At 51.2% G+C, this 20430-nt stretch overlaps 1 protein-coding gene across 2 annotated transcripts; it reads left to right on the top strand.

The window, feature by feature from the left end:
- Positions 1-336: 336 nt before the first annotated feature.
- TMEM161A (transmembrane protein 161A) lies at positions 337-17898 on the top strand. Of its 2 annotated transcripts, XM_025367200.1 has the most exons (12): positions 337-406; positions 3968-4071; positions 5654-5734; positions 6113-6210; positions 6359-6515; positions 7992-8143; positions 15715-15775; positions 15866-16009; positions 16113-16226; positions 16350-16524; positions 16656-16752; positions 17332-17898. In XM_025367200.1, the coding sequence occupies exons 1-12, from the start codon at positions 404-406 to the stop codon at positions 17583-17585; spliced, it is 1440 nt and encodes a 479-aa protein (XP_025222985.1). In that variant the 5' UTR covers positions 337-403; the 3' UTR covers positions 17586-17898. The 2 variants fall into 2 exon arrangements, with proteins under 2 accessions (XP_025222985.1, XP_025222986.1); XM_025367201.1 differs by lacking the exons at positions 6359-6515; positions 7992-8143.
- The last annotated feature ends 2532 nt before the right edge of the window (positions 17899-20430 follow it).

Genomic DNA, 20430 nt, shown 5'->3' with positions numbered 1-20430 from the left:
TAGGAATACTAAGTACTTAGTCTACTAAGTAGGAGCCATTGAATGTTCTTGATGGGGGGAGAGTTCTCTCAGAAATGTCCCTTAGGTGGGAATAAATGATTTCGCTGCAAACCTTTGAAATAAGTTTAGGTAAGAGAAGACTGAGCCTTCAGAGAGGTGGGCCACGCAGGCCTCCCAGACACAATCTTGACTTTGATCGCTCAGAACCAGCGTGTCTGAACTACAATTTCCGGCATGCAACGCGAGCGGCCTCCTCGTCCCTGGTGACTTGCCGGCTCAAAACACGCTGATTGGTTGCACGGGATGCTCGTCAGATCAGAGTCGGGCTCTAATTGGTCGAGTTCCCGTGGAGGGCCCGGAGCCCCAGGCCGGTGGGTCCGTGCACCGCGCTCCCGCAAGCGCCATGGTGAGCGAGCGTCTTGCGAAGTGGGGGGCTCTGCAGGGCCGGGGTCCAGCCGAGGGGGTCCAGGGAGACACTGAGGGAATGTGGTCTCTTCTTGGGGATTGGAGGCTCTGAGGGATTCGGGGGCACGCTGAAGGCCGTGTGTCCCTGTCTGGGGGCCCTGCTCTCGCTGCAGGACCTCCGAAGGAGTCGACTGGGGTCGTACCCAGGGAGACTAGAAGCCCTTAAGCGTTCTGGGGATTCCGCTCTCTGGAGACCTTTTAGGGGTTTGGGGCCCTGCTATGGGGTCGTGGTCCCACAGAGGGGACTGCGGACCTCAGCACATTTGGAACCTTGTTAAGGCGGTGTGGAGGCCTATTGGGGTCCACTCTGGGGACAGGGGTCCTGCAGGAGCGTGGGGGCCGCGCCGACGGGATCCATCAGGGGTCCCTTGTATATCGGGGTGTGTGCAACGGGCAGGGGACGCCGTGGGAAGTGGACTCAGGAGGTCTGGGTGGCCTCAGGGCGGGCAAAGTTCTCAGAGTGGGAGACAGGACAGTTGGAACCTTCAAGTCTCACTCAGCTCTGGGTTCAACCCACTGAACGTGTTCTTAAAACTTAGCCCAGCCCCAGGGGATCAGGCTGGTGCGGGTAGATGGGGGACTCCCACAACCCTGACGCGACTGGCCTGGGCAGAGAGAGGGACGTGGAACTGGAGACTGGAGGGTCCCTGCCTGGGACCATCCCCGATGAGGGGTGCTGGAGATGGCCCTGAAGCAAGGGCCCTGATGGCCGGGATTATTGAAAGTGGGACGTTGTCCTAGGCGCAGGTGCAGGACTCCGTAGGAGATGAGGGCGCGAGCTCCCGGGAATGAGATGGAGGGAAGTTGCATTGATTTTATCAGGGTTCTTGGGTTCGAGGATCGTAAATCCAGTAAAGGGAAAAGAAGGAGCTGATGGAAGACTCAAGAAAATCCTTGGAGATGTCTGCGGAGCCCTGACCTTGAGATAGGAGGCTGGCTGGAGGGGAGGGCTATCAGAAAATCCCAGGACAGACCTCTAGAAGCCTTAGGTGGAGAGATACACTCCTCCACCACCTTCTCCCTTAGGGGATTTTGGGAGGTGGTGGGGTCATTGATGAAGAGCCCAAAGGTCCAGGAAGACCTCTGAGACTCCAGTGGTTGGGCGCAGTGAGGGCTGAGGAGAGAGCTGAGCCATCGGGAGGTGGGCGGGGGTCTGTAGCTATGCCTGCAGGGTGCAGAACCGAGTTGGGGGCTGACTGTGAGACTGGTAAAGGCCTGAACCACCTGGAAGGGTATGGGATGATGGGTGAGTGTTGGGGTCTCTCAGGAGAGCCTGGAGGAGGCTACTGGTTGAGCTCAGCAGAGAGGTCTGGGCTGGAGGTGTTACTGTGCTGAGGTTGTGATGGGTTGGTGGATTGGGTGGTTAAAACCCTGGCAGGTCACAGGAGAGAGGTCCCAGAGAGAGGAGAAAAACAGACTAGGGGGTGGGACGGCAGGGTCCTAGGGAAAGGGTGGGGCTTCGACAGCCCTGGCTCACTGGCTTGCAGGGGCCCATGGGCTGGCATTCATGGTCCTTAAGTGCCAGCCAGCCAACCAGCCAGTGTGCACTAGGGTCCCGGGGAGGGTGAGCAATGAGGATGTAGAGATGAGAAAGATGGCGCCACCAACCTCATTACTGAAAAAAGATTGCTGGTGTCAGTTTATAAGTCACAGGCACAGAGAAAATGTCCTATTGGTCTGTTATTTTATTTATTTTTATTTTTTTATGATTATTATTTTGTTTTGAGACAGAGTCCCACTCTGTTGCTCAGGCTGGAGTGCAATGGCGCAATCTCGACTGACTGCAACCTCTGCCTCCCGGGTTCAAGCAATTCTCCTGCCTCAGCCTCCCGAGTAGCTGGGATTATAGGCATGTGCCACCATGCCTGGCTAATTTTTGTATTTTTAGTAGAGACAAGGTTTCACCGTGTTGACCAGGTTGGTCTCAAACTCCTGACCTCAAGTGATCAGCCCGCCTCAGCCTCCCAAAGTGCTGGGATTACAGGCGTGAGCCACCGCGCCTGGCCTCAGCAGTCATTTCGAATTACCATGCTAGGCCCGGTATCCATCACATTAGGGTTTTTCTGACTAAATTTAGCTTATTTATGCCTGATTAAAGGATTATTTTAATAATTAATTTTAGTATTAAACTTTATTTCATTTTGATTATAACACCAGAATACTAGTAGACAGCTCTCCTGAACACATAATTTTACATAATTACGTAATTACTGGCAGCAAATGGGTATTTACTGCATTCAAGCAGGAAAACCCAGCTTCACCACAGACTGATTCTTCTAAAATGTTTAAAAATAAGTATATGAAAATGTGTTCTGAATTAAGAACTGGGTGAGAAAATTCCTAATTTAAAAAAAAAAAGTCATAGCTGGGTGTGTTAGTGCATGACTGTGGTCCTAGCTACTCGGTAGGTTGAGGGAGGATCACTTGATCCCAGGAGTTTGAGACCAGCCTGGGCAACATAGCAAGACCCCATCTCTAAAAATAAAAATAGGCCTGACACAGTGGCTCATGCCTGTAATCCCAACAGTTTGGGAAGCCAAGGCGGGAGGACTGCTTGAGCCTAGGCGTTCAAGACCAGCCTGGGCGACATGGAGAAACCCTATCTCTACAAAATAGTCAAAAATCAGCTGGGTGTGTTGGCGGGTGCCTGTAATCCCAGCTACTAGGGAGGCTGATGTGGGAGAATCACTTGAACCTGGGAGGTTGAGGCTGCAGTGAGCACCCCACCATGTCACTGCACTCCAGCCTGGGTGGCAGAGCAAGACCCTATTCTCCCCACCACCACTCCCCTGCCAAAACACACACACACACACACACACACACACACACACAAATAAAAATAAATAAGCTCACCACACTCAGACATGTAGGTCTTCACATCAAAACAGGAGGTGGCCAGGAGCATAGATGCCCTTTCAAGGAGGTTAATTACAAAGGGAAGGAGAGGGAGGAGGGTGATGGAACCATCAGGGATCATTTAAGGTGGGAGACACTTAGGGGAAGGAGCTACCCGGGGAAGGAGAAAGCTAGAAGCTCAACCAGGACGCAGTGGCTCCCAAGGTGGGAGTGCAGAAGGCGGTGGGAGTTGCTTGCACTGAGTGTGGCGACCTCGTGGTTAGGGGCTGGAAGGTGGTGGTGAGGAATACAGGAGGCTACATAGGAAGCACCCATTTCCAGATGAGAAAAGTGAGACTCCAGGAAAGTAATATTATACCTGAATCCATAGTGGAGGCAGGAGGCGAACCCCATGGTCTCCACTGCCCTACACTCCAGCTAGGTGGTGATGCGGGGGGGTGCTGCTGACCTCTGACGTGAGAGGGCAGGGCCAGGCCAGGTGAGTCCAGGCTCACCCCAGGACTCTCCCCTAAGAAGCTGCTACAGCCTAAGAGGCTCGCCCTTCCCCCATCGGGCCTGGCTTCTCTATAAATAGCCTGGGTTCCTAGGGAGGGAGGGAGCTTGTGACCCTCTGGCAGGTGCTGCCAGTCACGTCCCCTCCCCCCAGGCGGTCCTCGGAGTGCAGCTGGTGGTGACCCTGCTCACTGCCACCCTCATGCACAGGCTGGCGCCGCACTGCTCCTTCGCGCGCTGGCTGCTCTGCAACGGCAGGTGAGTCGTGTCCCGGCGGTGGGAGGGGCCCCGCGGAACCACGCCCCCTTCTGGCTCCCTACGCTCCCCCTCACAAATTGCACGGCCTCGATCTTGGTTAGTGGGTGATGGGGGGAAAGACGTTGTTGAGGTGTAATTGAAGTACAACAAACTGCATATATTTGTTTTTTCTTTTTCTTTTCAGAGACAGGGTCTCATTGTTACCCAGCTTGGAGTGCAGTGGTCTGATCATAGCTCACTGCAACCTCAACCTTCTGGGCTCAGGTGGCCCTCCTGCCTGAACCTCCTGAGTAGCTGGGACTACAGGTGTGCACCACCATGCCCAGACAATTTTTTAACTTTTAATAGAGATGGGGTCTTGCTAAGTTGCCCAGGCTGGTCTCAAACTCCTGGACTCAAGCGATCCTACCACTTTGACCTCCCAAAGTGCTGGGATTACAGGCGTGAGCCCCTATGCCTGACACAAACTGTATATATTTGACGTATACAGTTGGACCTGTTTTGACAGATGTACACATGGGTGGAACCATCGCCACACTCCCCACGTCCCCCACTCTTCCTGCCTCCCTGTAACCCAGCCTTCCTTCCACCCCTGCACCTGCTAGAGCTCGCCTGCTCTGTTTTTTGTCCCTGTGTGGGTCTCTGATGCTTTCTGAGAATCTGGTGGTAACTGAATTCTCTCCTGAGAAAAATGTATGTGACAAAAACAAAGGCAAAAAACCGCGTCAGAGATGATGGCTCAGGCCCATAATCCCAACACTGGGGGAAGCCAAGGTGGGAGGATCACTTGACCCAGGAGTTTGAGACCAGCCTGGGCAACATGGCAAGACCGCGTCTCTACAAAAAATTTTAAAGATTAGCCAGGTATGGTGGCTCACGCCTGTGATCCCAGCTAATCAGGAGTCTGAGGCGGGAGGATCATTTGAGCCCAGAAGGTTGAGTCTGCCGTGAGCTGAGATGGCGCCACTGTACTCTAGCCTGGGCGACCGACCAAGGCCTTCTCTCAAAAACAAAAACAGAAAGCCAGGTGAGGTGGCTCATGCCTGTAATCCCAGCCCTTTGGGAGGCTGAGGCGGGTGTATCACTTGAGGTCAGGAGTTTGAGACCAGCCTGGCCAACATAGTGAAACCCTGTCCCTACTAAAAATACAAAAATTAGCTGGGCATCGTGGTGCATGCCAGTAGTCCCAGCTCCTCGGGAGGTTGAGGCAGGAGAATCACTTGAACCCGGGAAGTGGAGGTTGCAGTGAGCCAAGATCGTGCCACTGCACTCCAGGCTGGGCGACAGAGCAAGACTCTGTCTCAGAAAGAAAAGGAAAAAGAAGATAAAAGTTGCACACACCTGCTTCCCCAGGAGAGTTAGCCAGCAGATTCAGGGGTATCCAAGCCTCCTGAGCCCACTCAGCCTAGATCTGTTGGCCTCACGATTTCCCCAGAATTTCCCCATGCTGTACCCTCACCTACCTCCCAGTGTTCCCCTGAACTAGGCTACCCTCTAACTAGAATCCCTGGATTTGAGGTTCACTGCCTCAACCTGCCAGCCCCATATCTGAGCTTCCCTGACTGCCCGTCCTTGCTCTCAGTCTGTTCCGATACAAGCACCCGTCCGAGGAGGAGCTTCGGGCTCTGGCGGGGAAGCCGAGGCCCAGAGGCAGGAAAGAGCGGTGAGTGAACTGGGCCCCATCCCCAGCCTTGGGTGGGTGGCTCCTCCCCAGGGATGGCCTCACCCTTGCTCAGGGGGCTCTGGGCTAAGGGATACAGGACTGGCCTACCCACACTTCCAGACTCTGATCTGGGCACAGGTGAACTGGGAGACCCTAGTCCAAGGAGATGATCACTGTCAAGTTAGCATCTGTTTCCTAGCAGTTTGCTCTAGCCAGTCCTGTGGGTGGTGGTGGTGGGGGTCCTCACATCCCAGTGTGCAGAAGAGCCAAGGCTATAGGAAGTGATGGTCTCCAGGCCAACTGCTCTGAGCTCTGAGGGTGGCTGGCCCCAGTGGGATGTGTGCTTACCGGCCCCCTTGCTTGTCACCATCCTCCCAGGTGGGCCAATGGCCTTAGTGAGGAGAAGCCACTGTCTGTGCCCCGAGATGCCCCATTCCAGCTGGAGACCTGCCCCCTCACAACTGTGGATGCCCTGGGTAATAGCCCAGTCCCGTCCCTAAACTCCACGCCCTCAGCCCTGAAGGTCCCCACACCCTCATGGGGGTGGGGAGGATTTGAAGGAGGAGTATGCTGTTGGGAGGGGAGCGGACTGGGCCCCAGGGCTGAGCAGAGTGCCCCCTGCAGTCCTGCGCTTCTTCCTGGAGTACCAGTGGTTCGTGGACTTTGCTGTGTACTCGGGTGGCGTGTACCTCTTCACAGAGGCCTACTACTACGTGCTGGGTCCAGCCAAGGAGACTAACATTGCCGTGTTCTGGTGCCTGCTCACAGTGGCCTTCTCCATGTATCCTTCCTCTCTGCTCCCTGCCAGAGGGGCAGATGGGAGCAGGACCCGAGCTTCCCTGGCTCCCCTAAACTGGGGTGGCAGTTTTCACCTGCTATGCCACAAACTTCCCCAAGCTTGGTGGCATGAAGCAGACATTTTATGTGCTCTGGCTCTGTGGGTGGACAGACTGGGTGGGGCTCAGCAGGTCGGTTCATCTTCACTCCACATGATCATGCCATTCAGTGGCAGTAGAAATGCCAGGAGGCAAGAGGGAATGCCTTGCCCAAAGTCACCCACCCCATCCCTTTTCCTTCTACCACATTCTCCTTGTGTAAGGAAATCACCAGGCCAGTCCACAATCAAGGCCAAGAAAGAGATGGCCCCTTGGCAAAATTTTAAAAAATGTATACTCCAGGCATGGTGGCTCACACTTGTAATCCCAGCACTTTGGGAGGCCAAGGTGGGTGGATCACCTGAGGTCAGGAGTTCAAGACCAGCCTGACCAACATGGAGAAACCCCTTCTCTACTAAAAATACAAAAATTAGCCAGGCATGGTGGTGCATGCCTGTAATCCCAGTTACTTAGGAGCCTGAGGCAGGAGAATCGCTTGAACCCGGGAGGTAGAGGTTGCAGTTAGCCGAGATCATGCTATTGCACTCCAGCCTGGGTGACAAGAGTGAATTCCTTCCCCGCCCCCAAATTTTATATATATACACACACACACATATGTATGTATGTATGTATGTGTATGTATTTGTGTATATGTATATATATTTGTTGTTGTTGAGATGGGATCTTGCTTTGTTGCCTAGGCTGGTCCTGACTGGCTTCAAGTGATTCTCCTGCTTTGGCCTCCCAAAGAGAGCAAACATATGACTTTAGGGACCCAAGTTTGAGGAAGCACAGAAAGAATGCCACTCCTGTGACTCTTGGAGAGGGAAACCTGTCTCAAAATCCACTGGTTCCCCAGATTCCCATGCTTTTTTTTTTTTTTTTTTTTTTTTTTTGAGATGGAGTTTTGCTCTTATTGCCCAGGCTGGAGTGTAGTGGCATGATTTAGGCACTACAACCTCTGTCTCCCGGGTTCAAGTGATTCTCCTGCCTCAGCCTCCCAAGTAGCTGGGATTACAGGCATGCACTACCGTGTCTGGCCCCAATGCTGCATTTTGAGGGCAGATTGGAGATGAAGCCCTTCTATATCTGATTGCTTTTCCAAGGGATGTGAAGTAGGTGAGGTGGGTGAAAGAGGCAGGATCACCCAGGGCGGGAGGCTGAACAGACATGGTGGCCTGATAAGGCCATCTCCCACTCAACAGGAACCCCCAGTTTACATCCTGATCTGGGATCCAGCACCCCAAACCCGAACTCCTCTAGGTCATCCCCAAGGCCTGTTTGTGCAGCAGTGCTTGTTCCCGGGAGTTCCCAGGTGGGGTGTGGTGAAATGGGCAGAGTGGGGCAGTGGCAACTGAGGCCTCCTTAGCTCTAGCCTCCAGCAAGATGTTCCTGACAGTGACATGGCTGTACTTCAGCGCCGAGGAGGGGGGTGAGCGCTCTGTCTGCCTCACCTTTGCCTTCCTCTTCCTGCTACTGGCCATGCTGGTACAGGTGGTGCGGGAGGACACCCTCGAGCTGGGCCTGGAGCCTGGTAAGTGCAGCCCCCAACGTGGGGGCGCCACAGCTGTCACTCCCTTATGTAATCTGACCAGGCTGGTTTCACTGGCTCGGTGTCCAGCATGAATAGGTAAAGGAGTGGGCTCCTGGGGTGAAGACAGCCCCCATTAGTGACTATCTCAACTCCTGAACCTCATTGGGCTTTGGGGAAGAGAGGACCTTCCCTTTCTCACTGTCTCTGATGGATACTCATGGCTATAGCTCTTCTTTTTCTTTTTCTTTTTTTGAGATGGAGTCTCACTTTTGTCACCCAGGCAGGAGTTCAGTGGCATGATCTCAGCTCACTGCAACCTCTGCCTCCTGCATTCAAGTGATTCTCCTGCCTCAGCCTCCCAAGCTGGGATTATGGGTGCACATCACCAAGCCTGGCTAATTTTTTTATTTTTAGTAAAGATGGGGTTTCACCATGTTGGCCAGGCTGGTCTCAAACTCCTGACCTCAGGTGACCCACCCACCTCAGCCTCCCCAAGTGCTGGGATTACAGGTGTGAGCCACTGTGTGTGGCCTCTTTTTTTCATTTTTTTAAAAAATTATTTATTTATTTATTTTTATTGAGACAGGGTCTCATTGTGTTGCCCAGGCTGGTCTCACACTCCTGAGCTCAAGCGATCTGCCCACCTCGGCCTCCCAAAGTGCTGGTATTACAGGTGTGAGCCACCATGCCTGGCCTCTTAAATGATCCTTTTAACATAGAATTTGTACCTCATCACTTCTCTGCCTGGCACCACACTCCCTGGGTCTTAGGAGAAAGACCATAGTCCTCACCATGGCCCACATGACCCTGCTGACTGTTTGAGTTTTACCTTCTCCAATTCTCCCTGCCTTTCAGTTTTTAAAATTATATATGTTTGATATATACAAAGAAGATGTGCATGTCAATTATAAAGCAAAATAATAATATGAGTACCTGCAAACCTACCCCTCAAATAAGAAGTAGGTGGGGTAGTGACTGCACCAATCTCCCAGGGGGCAGTAAGGTTTAAATGAATCAGGATCCATAGATAGGGCTTGATTTTTGCCAACCTAGTCCTCGTCACGTGGAATGATGCCCTCTGTGGCCTTAACATGCATTTCTCTGATTACCAGGGAAGTTGAGCACCTTTTCCTGTTTATTCATGATTCATGTCTCTTCTATGAAATTTCTGTGAAATGCCTGTTCACGTTGTTGCCCATTTTTGTATCTTTTTTCTCTTTGAATTTTTTTTCATTGTGGTAAAATAGACAAAACATAAAATTCACCATCTTAACCATTTTTAAATGTGCAGCTCAGTGGCATTAAGTATATTTAGATGGCCGAGCGTGGTGGCTCATGTCTATAATCCCAGCACTTTGGGAGGCTGAGGCAGGCAGATCACCTGAGGTTGGGAGTTCGAGACCAGCCTGCTCAACATGGAGAAACCCTAAATTTTGTCTCTACTAAAAATACAAAATTAGCCGGATGTGGTGACACACGCCTGTAATCCCAGCTACTTGGGAGGCTGAGGCAGGAGAATTGCTTGAACCTGGGAAGCGGAGGTTGTGGTGAGCCAAGATCAAGCCATGGCACTCCAGCCTAGGCAACAAGAGTAAAACTCCATCTCAAAAAAAAAAAAAGATAGGCCAGGCGTGGTGGCTCACGTGTGTAATCCCAGCACTTTGGGAGGCTGAGGCAGGCAGATCACAAGGTGAGGAGATCAAGACCATCCTGGCTAACATGGTGAAACCCCGTCTCTACTAAAAATACAAAAAATTAGCCGGGCGTAGTGGTGGGCACCTGTAGTCCCAGCTACTTGGGAGGCTGAGGCAGGAGAATGGTGTGAACCCAGGAGGCAGAGCTTGCAGTGAGACGAGATCACGCCACTGCACTCCAGCCTGGGAGACAGAGCGAGACTCTGTCTCAAAAAAAAAAAAAAAGTCTATTTAGATTATTGTGGAACCATCACCACCATCCATCTCCACAACTCTTTCCTCTTGCAAAACTGAAACTCCATCCCATTAAACACTAACTCCCTGTTCCTCCTTCTGCAGCCCCTGATACCCACCATTTTATGTCCTGTCTCTGTGAATGTGACCACTCTGGGTTCCTCATATAGGTGGCATCATACAGTATTTGTCCTTTTGTGATGGGCTCATTTCAGTTAGCACAATGTCCTCAAATCATATCCATGTTGTAGCAGGTGTTAGATTTTTTTTTCTTTTTTTGAGACAGGATCTCACTGTGTCATCTAGGCTGGAGTGCAGTGGTGCAATCACAACTCACTGCAGCCTTGACCTCCAGGGCTCAAGTGATCTCCCACCTCAGCCTTCCAAGTAGCTGGGACCACAGCCACGTGCCACCATGCCTGGCTAATTTTTACTTTTTTTTTTTTGTCTGTAGAGATGGGGTCTTGCTATGCTTCCCAGGCTGGTCTCAAACTCCTGGCCTTGAGCAATCCTCTCACCTCAGCCTCCCAAAGCGCTGGGATAACAGGCGTGAGCCACTGTGCCCAGCCAGAATTCCATTTTTAAGACTGAACAGTATTTCATTGTCTGGATGGAACACATTTTGTTTATTTGTCCACGGATGAACATTTGCTTGGGTTGTTTCCAACTTTTGGCTTTTTGACTAATACTGCTGTGAACCTGAGTGTACAAGTCTCTCTTTGAGACTCCATTTTCAGTTTTGGAGGGGATATATCCAGAAGTGGAACTGCTGGATTATATGATAATTCTACTTTTAATTTTTTGAGGAACTGCCATACCGTTTTATATAGCAGCTGAACCATTTTATTTTATTTTTGAGACAGAGTCTCATTCTGTTGCCCAGGCTGGAGTGCAGTGGTGGCATGATCTCCACTCACTGCAACCTCTGCCTCCTGGATTCAAATGATTCTCATGCCTCAGGCTCCCGAGTAGCTGGGACTATAGGCTCCTACCACCACACCGAGCTAAAAATTTTTTTTTTTTTTTGGTCTTGAACTTTTGACCTCAGGCGATCTGCCCATCTTGGCCTCCCAAAGTGCTGGGATTACAGGTGTGAGTCACCGCGCCCAGCCACACCCAGATAATTTTTGTATTTTTAATAGAGACGGATTTTGCCATGTTGCCCAGGCTGGTCTCAAACTCTTGAACTCAAGCAGTGTGCCAGCCTCGGCCTTCCAAAGTGCTGGGATTATAGGCATGCACCACTGTGCCTGGCCCATTTTATATATTATATTCCCAGCAGCAGTGCACAAGTGCACAATTTCTCCACTTCATTGCCAATACTTGTTTTCTTTTTCTTTTCACTTGACCACTATTTGCATTATTTTCCGTCTGCATACATGCATCACACTTTCTTTGCTGAGCCATTGAATGTAGTTGTAAGCGTCACCTCTAGTATCTTGATGAATGTTATTTGATTATTTTAGTTGATATTTGTCTTGAAAAATATCCTTCCCTAAAATCAGAAAGTCATTCTATATTTTATTCTAAAATATTTCGGCCAGGCGTGGTGGCTCATGCCTGTAATCCCAACACTTTGGGAGGCCGAGGCGGGTGGATTGCCTGAGGTCTGGAGTTCAAGACTAACCTGGTCAACATGGTGAAACCCCATCTGTAGTAAAAATACAAAAAGCAGCTGGGCAAGGTGGCGTGCACCTGTAATCTCAGCTACTCTGGAGGCTGAGGCAGGAGAATCGCTTGAACCCAGGAGGCGGAGGTTGCAGTAAGCCAAAATCGCGTCATTGCACACTGTAGCCTGGGCGACAAGAGCAAGACTTCATCTTAAAAATAAATAAAATAAAATATTTCAACTTTTACATTTCATATAAGCTCTTAAACTCCTCACTGTCGCTGATGGACAGTGACATTAATTTTTGTGTTATGATGTAGGGGTCAAATTTGAGTGTCTCCATGGACTAACCTTGCTAAAGAATTATATTTTTAGGCTGGGCGTGGTGGCTCACGCCTGTAATCCCAGCACTTTGGGAGGCCGAGGCGGGTGGATCACGAGGTCAGGAGATCGAGACCATCCTAGCTAACATGGTGAAACCCCGTCTCTACTAAAAATGCAAAAAATTAGCCGGGCATGGTGGTGGGCGCCTGTAGTCCCAGCTACTTGGGAGGCTGAGGCAGGAGAATGGCGTGAACCTGGGAGCTTGCAGTGAGCCGAGATCACGCCACTGTACTCCAGCCTGGGCGACTGAACAAGACTCCGTCTCAAAAAAAAAAAAAAGAATTATATTTTTATTGAATTCCAGATTATTTTTGGTTTTCTTTTGTCTTGTCTGATCTTTCCCTTTTGGTGTGGCTAGGACCTCTGGATTTTAGAACAGTAGTGATGTACCTCGTTTTCTTGTTTCTAATTTCTCAGTTAGCTACTTGGCTCATAAATTTTCAGTCTTTTCTAAGTTTATAGCATATATAGCATTTAATGTTATACATCTTTTATCAGGTCTCTCACTTTTGTTCACCTAATTTTTTTTTTGTTTTTTGGAGGTTTTTTTTGAGATGGAGTTTTGCTCTTGGCACTCAGGCTGGAGTGCAATTGTGCAATCTCAGCTCACTGCAACCTCTGCCTCCTAGGTTCAAGTGATTTTCCTGCCTTAGCCTCCTGAGTAGCTGGGATTACAGGTGCATGCCACCACAACTGGCTAATTTTTGTATTTTTAGTAGAGAAGAGGTTTCACCATGTTGGCCAGGCTGGTCTCAAACTCCTGACCTCAGGTGATCCACCTGCCTTGGCCTCCCAAAGTGCTGGGATTACAGGTGTGAGCCATCACGCCTGACAGTTCACCCAAGTTTTGATTGATATTTTTTATTGTTCTGTTTGGGATGTTTTAACATTTCTCTTCTGATTTCTGTAGAGATGGGGTCTTGCTATGCTTTGACCTATGGATTATTAAATATTTTTAAATTTTTCAAACATAGACCTTTAAAAAATACATGTTTATTTCTAGCTCAATTGCACAGATGGTCTATTTGAAATAATTTCTTTAAAATTTGGTAAGGTTTGCCCTATGGCCTGGAATGTGATCAGATTTTGTGACTATTCCATGTTTTCTTGACATATTCTGTTGTTGTGTTGCCTTTTTTCACGTGTTCTAATTGAAGGACATATTCTCTGGCTCTATGAGTTTAGTAAATTCAAATCTCCATCTTGCCTAACCTTTTGTCTGTGACATATCAGTCAGCAGAAGTCAATCTCCCTCTGGGACAACAGAGCTCTCAATTTCCTTATCAATTCTGTCAGTGTTTTCTTTATATATTTTGCAGCCTATTCACAAGGTGTTCACAGATTTAGAACTGCTACATTTTCCTGGTGAATCAGCCATTTTATCATGATGTATGGACCTCTTCTATCTTCTAATACTACTTCTTTTTTACTTCTTTTTTTTTTCTTTTTTTTTTTTTTTTTCGAGATGGAGTTTTGCTCTTGTTGCCCAGGCTGGAGTGCAATGGCGCAATCTCGGCTCACTGCAACCTCTGCCTCCTGCGTTCAAGTGGTTCTCCTGCCTCAGCCTCCCAAGTAGCTGGTATTACCTGCCATTATGCCCAGCTAATTTTTGTATTTTTAGTAGAGCCAGGGTTTCACCATGTTGGCCAGGTTGGTCTCGAACTCCTGACCTTGTGATCCACCTGCCTCAGCCTCCCAAAGTGCTAGGATTACAGGTGTGAGCCACCACACCCAGCCTATTCTAATACTACTTCTTAGTCCAGTTTGGCTGGTAGTAGTGTAGCCTTTCTAGCTTGCTTTCTTTTGATTAGTATTTGCTGTATCTTTTTAACATCCCTTTACTTTCAATCTTCCAGTGACTTTATGTCAAGGTATGTCATCCTTTAAAAAAACATGTAGCTGGATATTTTCAATGTAGTCTGATAGTCTTTGTCATGTAACTTTAAAGTTTAGTCTACTTACATTTATTGTGATAACTGACATTTGACTTTGTTTCTACCATCTTACTTTTTTGCTTTCTATTTGTTCCTTTTCTGTTGTTGCAGTTGACATTAGCTGTCAGCCTAATTGTTGTTCCTTTATAGGTGAAATGTCTTAACTCCCCGGCTGCTTTGTGATTTTTTTGTTTTTGGTGTTCTGCAGTTTCACTCCATTGTGTCTAGGTATGGATTTCTTTTTATTTACATGGTTTGATATACTTTGTGTGTGTCTTTCATTCTGCAAACTTCTCAACTATTCTCTTCCAGTAATTCCTTTTATTCTTCATTCCTTCTCTTCCCTACCTCTGGGGCTCTGATTTGATTTGCATTGGACTTTCTGTTCTGTCTTCCTTATTCTCTTAGCCTCTCTCTTCGTATTTCTCACCTACTTTTCTGAGTTGGAATCTGAGTGATTTCTTCAGATCTGTCTTCCAGTTCATCAGTTCCTCCTTTGGCTGTTCCTAATGTGCTGTTTAACAATCTATTATTTCAACACTTACATTTTCCCTTTAGAAGAGTTTAATTTGGTTCCTTTGCAATTCTACCCAGTCATCTGAAGGTAGTCTCATGTCACCTGTTCTGTGATTACAGCTTTCATTTCCTTAGTCATTTGACACATAATTGACAGCACCAAGTTCTGAAGTCTTTGAGGCCTAAACTTGACTGTTGTTTTTCTGTTAACTCTCCTTTATGGTGATTTGTTTCCTTATGCATTTGTTGATTTTGCCTGTGAGCTCATATGAATTTTCTCCTTTTTTTTTTTTTTTTTTTTTTTTTGACAAAGTCTCACTCTGTACTGGAGTGCAATGGCATGATCTCAGCTCACTGCAACCTCCACATCCTGGGCCCAACCCATCCTCCCACCTCAGCCTTCAGAGTAGTTGGGACTACAGGCGTGTACCACCACTCCTGGTTTTGTATTTTTTGTAGAGATGGGGGTTTTGCCATGTTGCCTAGGCTGGTCTCGAACTTGTGAGCTCAAATGATCCACCCGCCTTGGCCTCCCAAAGTGCTGAGTTACACGTGCGAGCCACTGCACAGTCTTGGGTCCTGAACTGAGGATTCCTTCCTCCAGGAGGACTTTGGTTTTCTCCTGCAGGAGTCCTTCATCCCCCTCCAGATTCCTTCTATAACCTAGGGAGCTCAGGCTCAACAGATACCCCTGGATGTTCCCAGCCCAATCAGGAGTATCTGCCTGGTACATTCTGTTTCTTTTTCTTTGAGACTGAGTTTCACTCTTATCCCCCAGGCTAGAGTGCAATGGTGCGGTCTAGGCTCACCGCAACCTCCGCCCCCCAGGTTCAAGCGATTCTCCTGCCTCAAGTAGCTGGGATTACAGGCACCTGCCACCACGCCCAGCTAATTTTTGTATTTTAAGTAGAGACAGGGTTTCACTATGTTGGCCAGGCTTGTCTCAAACTCCTGATCACAGGTGATCCGCCTGCCTCGGCCTCTCAAAGTGCTGAAGGCGTGAGCCAACACACTGACCTTGTTTCTTGTAAAGAGTGCTGTGTAACTAGAGCACAAAGTTGTCCTTATGCCTGGCACAGGGCCTGGTGCATTCCTACTTGGGGAGCAAATGGATGCCTGAGGGATGGGGGATTAGGGAACAGAGTGGCCTCAGAGACCCTAGGAATTCACTCTATTCGGTCCTCTTCTTATCGTCCCCAGGCCTGGCCAGCATGACCCAGAACTTGGAGCCACTTCTGAAGAAGCAGGACTGGGACTGGGTGTGAGTCCTGGGAATGGGGGAGGGGAGCAAGGGCAGGATGGGACCCTCCCAGGGTCCCCCAGGCAGGCTTGTGACCTGGTGTTCTCCTAGGCTCCCTGTGGCCAAGCTGGCTATCCGTGTGGGGCTGGCGGTGGTGGGCTCTGTGCTGGGTGCCTTCCTCACCTTCCCAGGCCTACGGCTGGCCCAGACACACCGGGACGCGCTGACCATGTCGGAGGACCGGCCCATGCTGCAGTTACGTGGGTCGCTTGGTGGGTGGGGGGCTTAGGGGCCCTAAGGGAGGGGCTGGGGAAGAGGGGGTGCCCAGGCCTCACTCTCTCCTGCTGTCACCCCCTAGGTTCCTCCTGCACACCAGCTTCCTATCTCCCCTGTTCATCCTGTGGCTCTGGACAAAGCCCATTGCACGGGACTTCCTGCACCAGCCGCCGTTTGGGGAAAGGCCCTTCTCCCTGTGCGTATCGGGTGGGGCTCCCCTGGGTGCCCCAACCTCTGAGACTCAGGGAGGAACCTGGGGAAGATCCTGGGGGGTGAGGGGCGGCCTTCCTAGCCCCTTACCCCGCCCCGCTCCGCACAGGCTGTCCGACTCTGCCTTCGACTCCGGGCGCCTTTGGCTGCTGGTAGTGCTGTGCCTGCTGCGGCTTGCGGTGACCCGGCCCCACCTGCAGGCCTACCTGTGCCTGGCCAAGGCCCGCGTGGAGCAGCTGCGAAGGGAGGCTGGCCGCATCGAAGCCCGTGAAATCCAGCGGAGGGTACGGACGCCCCGATGACCTAGGCCAGAGGGAACTTGGGGCTGAGGGCAGGGTTCCTAGTCCTTTGGGCGTGGAGTCCTCCCAAACCCAGAAGGCTTCCTGCTGTAGCCACCCCTGTTACCTGCCCACAGGTGGTCCGGGTCTACTGCTACGTGACCGTGGTGAGCTTGCAGTACCTGACGCCGCTCATCCTCACCCTCAACTGCACACTCCTGCTCAAAACGCTGGGTGAGATGCTGCCGCGTGGAGGTGGAGGAGGGGCGGGGTTGGAAGATAAAACACAGTGAAGTTGGAGTCTTGGGGAGGCCGGGGTGGGGGGGGGGAGGAGGCGGGGCCTGGGCAGGGGGTGGGGACTGTGGTGAGGCAGGTTCTGAGCAGGAGGTGGAGTTTGGGATGGGGTTTGCCTTAGGAGGTGGAGCCTGAGGAGGGTTGGCTCTTGGCAGGAGGTGGGGCCTGGGAAGGGGGCGGGGACTGTGGTGGGGCAGGTTATGAGCAGGAGGTGGAGTTTGGGATGGGGTGTGCCTTAGGAGGTGGAGCCTGGGGAGGGGTTGGGTCTTGGCAGGAGGTGGGGCCTGGGTAGGGGGAAGGGCATGTAGTGAGGCAGGATCTGAGCAGGAGGTGGGGCCAGGGATAAGGCTTGCCTTGGACAGGTGGCGGCGCCTGAGGGGGTGGAGACCCGGCAGGAGGTGGAGTCTGAGACAGGGGTGGGAGTGTCTGGAGGAATGGGCCCGGCCCCTCATGCCAGCCCTGCCCCTCGCCCCCTCCCCCATTTCTCCACTCATACCTCGCTTCATCCCCTTCTCCTAGGAGGCTATTCCTGGGGCCTGGGCCCAGCCCCTCTACTATCCCCCAACCCATCCTCAGCCAGTGCTGCCTCCTTCGGCTTTGGGGAGGACGAGGTCCAGCAGACTGCAACGCGGATCGCCGGGGCCCTGGGTGGCCTGCTCACGCCCCTCTTCCTCCGCGGCATCCTGGCCTACCTCATCTGGTGGACGGCGGCCTGCCAGCTGCTCTGCAGCCTCTTCGGCCTCTACTTCCACCAGCACTTGGCAGGCTCCTAGCTGCCTGCAGACCCTCCTGTGGCGCTGAGGTCTTGTCCTGGGTCAGCAGGACACTAGCCTGTCCCCTCTGTGTGTGCCCTCGTGTCCCCAGCAGCAAGGTAGGGGCAGACTCCCTGCTGTTCCCTTCACCGCAGTGCCTGAGCCGCGGCCCCCCTTGGACGCCGAGTTTCTGCCTCAGAACTGTCTCTCCTGGGCCCAGCAGCATGAGGGTCCCGAGGCCATTGTCTCCGAAGCGTGTGTGCCAGGTTTGAGTGCTGGGGGTGATGCTGGCTGCTCTTCTGAACAAATAAAGTAGCACGCCGATTTTTACAAACAGGGTCTGAGTGGTTTGGAACTTGGGCGTGTGCAGGGTGGTAGCTGCCTTGCACATCCCTGTGGCACCTGCCCGGGTGCAGGGTGCGGGCTGCGCAGGAGGGAGAAAGGATCAGGACTGAGAGGGGAGCAAAGGTCTGGGAGGAGACGGGAAAGCGAGGAGGAGGCCAGGCACGGCAGCTCGCGCCTGCAATCCCAAATCCCAGCACTTTGGGAGGCCAAAGCGGGCAGATCACTTGAGGCCAGCAGTTCGAGAACAGCCTGGTCAACGCATGGTGAAACCCCATCTCTACTAAAAATACAAAAAGTAGGCATGGTGGCGCATGCCTATAGTTCCAGCTACTGAGAAGAATGATCCTGAAGAGTCGCTTGAACCTGAGAGGTGGAAGCTGCAGTGAGCCAAGATCGCGTCACACTCCAGCCTGCGTGACAGAGTAAAACTCTGTCTCAAAAAAAAAGAAAAGGAGGAAAAAGAGAAGAAATACAAGTGTCCCAGGAAAAGTCCAAAAGCAGGATGGAAGAGACCAGAAATCAGAGGAAGGTGGAGCCCCAGCTGAGAGTGCAGGTGGCCTGGGACGGGCAGGCAGGTGAGAGAAATGCCTCGTGAGGGAGTGCCAGGAGAAGGTTAGATGGGCAGGGAAACCTCAGGGGAAAACCTGTTTGAATAAATGGGAGGGCGGGGAGCCCACGGTGATGCCAGCATCTGCCACAGGTATGCAGGTGACTTTGTATAGAGGTCACACACAGGGAGGGGCATATTGAGGTCTTTGTGACCCAGGGAAGGGACGTGGGGCCGTCGTGGACTCTGAAGTTGTCCTGTAGCTGTGACTCCAGGGTGTGTGCACATGTGTGTTACAATGTAAGGTGCAGGCTGGGCGCCGTGGCTCACGCCTGTAACCCAGCACTTTGGGAGGCTGAGGCGGGCCAATCACCTGAGGTCAGGAGTTCAAGACCAGCCTGGCCAACATGGTGAAACCCTGTCTCTACTAAAAATACCAAAAAAATTAGCCAGGCATGGCGGCACACACTTTGTAATCCCAGATACTCGAGAGGCTGAGACAGGAGAATCGCATGAACCTGGGAAGCGGAGGTTGCAGTGAGCCAAGATCATGCCACTGCACTCCAGTCTGGGTGACGAAGTGAGACTCCATCTCAAAACAAAAACAAAAACAATGTAAGGTGCATATGTAACCTTTTTGTATAAGTAAGATGTATATAGACAGTTCCCTGACTTAGAAGGGTTTAAGATTTTTCTTTTTTAAAAATTTCATCGGGCTGGGTATGCTGGCTCACACCTGTAATCCCAGCACTTTGAGAGGCCGAGGCAGGAGTATCGCTTGAGCCCAGGAAGTTTGAGACCAGCCTGGGCAACATACCACGACCTCCTCTCTACTAAAGATTAAAAAAAAATTAGCTAGACATGGTGGTGTACACCTGTAGTCCCAGCTACGTGGGAGGCTGAGGCAGAAGGATCTCTTGAGCCCGGGAGTTTGAAGCTGCAGTGAGCCGTGATCACGCCACTGCACTCCAGCCTCGATGACAGAGTGAGACCCTGTCTCAAGAAAAGCCACAGAAAGAGCTGACACGCAGTGGCTCCCAGAACAGGCATCAGGAGATGCCCTTTGAGTGATGTTTGACTTCTGAAATTTGTACTTCTGTTATGTGGATAAAAATGAAAAATATATTAAAAATAAGGATTCAGGCTGGGCGTGGTGGCTTATCCCTGTAATCCCAGCACATTGGGAGGCCGAGGCAGGAGGATGGCTTGAGGCCAGGAGTTCAAGACCAGCCTGGGCGACATAGGGAGACCCTGTCTCTCCAAAAAATAAATTAGGTGGGCACGGTGGCACACACCTGTGGTTCCAGCTACTTGGAAGGCTGAGGCTGGAGGATCCACTGGGCCCGAGAGTTTGAGGCTGCAGTGAGCTATCATCTCACCTCTGTATTCTAGCCTGGGTGACAGAGCTTGACCCTGTCTTTAAAAAAAAAAAAATGAAACTATGGCCAGGCTGGGCGTGGTGGCTCACACCTGTAATCCCAGCACTTTGGGAGGCCAAGGCGGGCAGATCACGAGGTCAGGAGATCGAGACCATCCTGGCTAACATGGTGAAACCCCGTCTCTACTAAAGAATACAAAAAATTAGCCAGGTGTGGTGGCGGGCGTCTGTAGTCCCAGTTACTCAGGAGGCTGAGGCAGGAGAAAGGCGTGAACCCAGGAGGCAGAGCTTGCAGTGAGTGGAGATCCTGCCACTGCACTCCAGCCTGGGCGACAGAGTGAGACTTGGTCTTGAAAAAAAAAAGAAAGAAAAAGAAAATATGGCCAGACACAGTGGCACACGCCTGTAATCTCAGCACTTTGGACAGCTGAGGCAGGAGGATCACTTGAGCTCAGGAGTTTGAGACTAGCCTGGGCAACATGGTGAAACCCTGTCTCTACAAAAAATCCAAAAATTAGCTGCGTGTGGTGGTGCACACCTGTACTCCTGGCTACTCAGGAGGTCAGGGTAGGAGGATTTATTGAGCCCCATAGGTT

Source organism: Theropithecus gelada, chromosome 19 (genome assembly GCF_003255815.1).
Source record: "Theropithecus gelada isolate Dixy chromosome 19, Tgel_1.0, whole genome shotgun sequence".
Lineage (NCBI taxonomy): Eukaryota > Metazoa > Chordata > Mammalia > Primates > Cercopithecidae > Theropithecus > Theropithecus gelada.
Note: the sequence above shows the minus strand (reverse complement) of the source record. Positions and strands in the feature narration are given on the sequence as shown.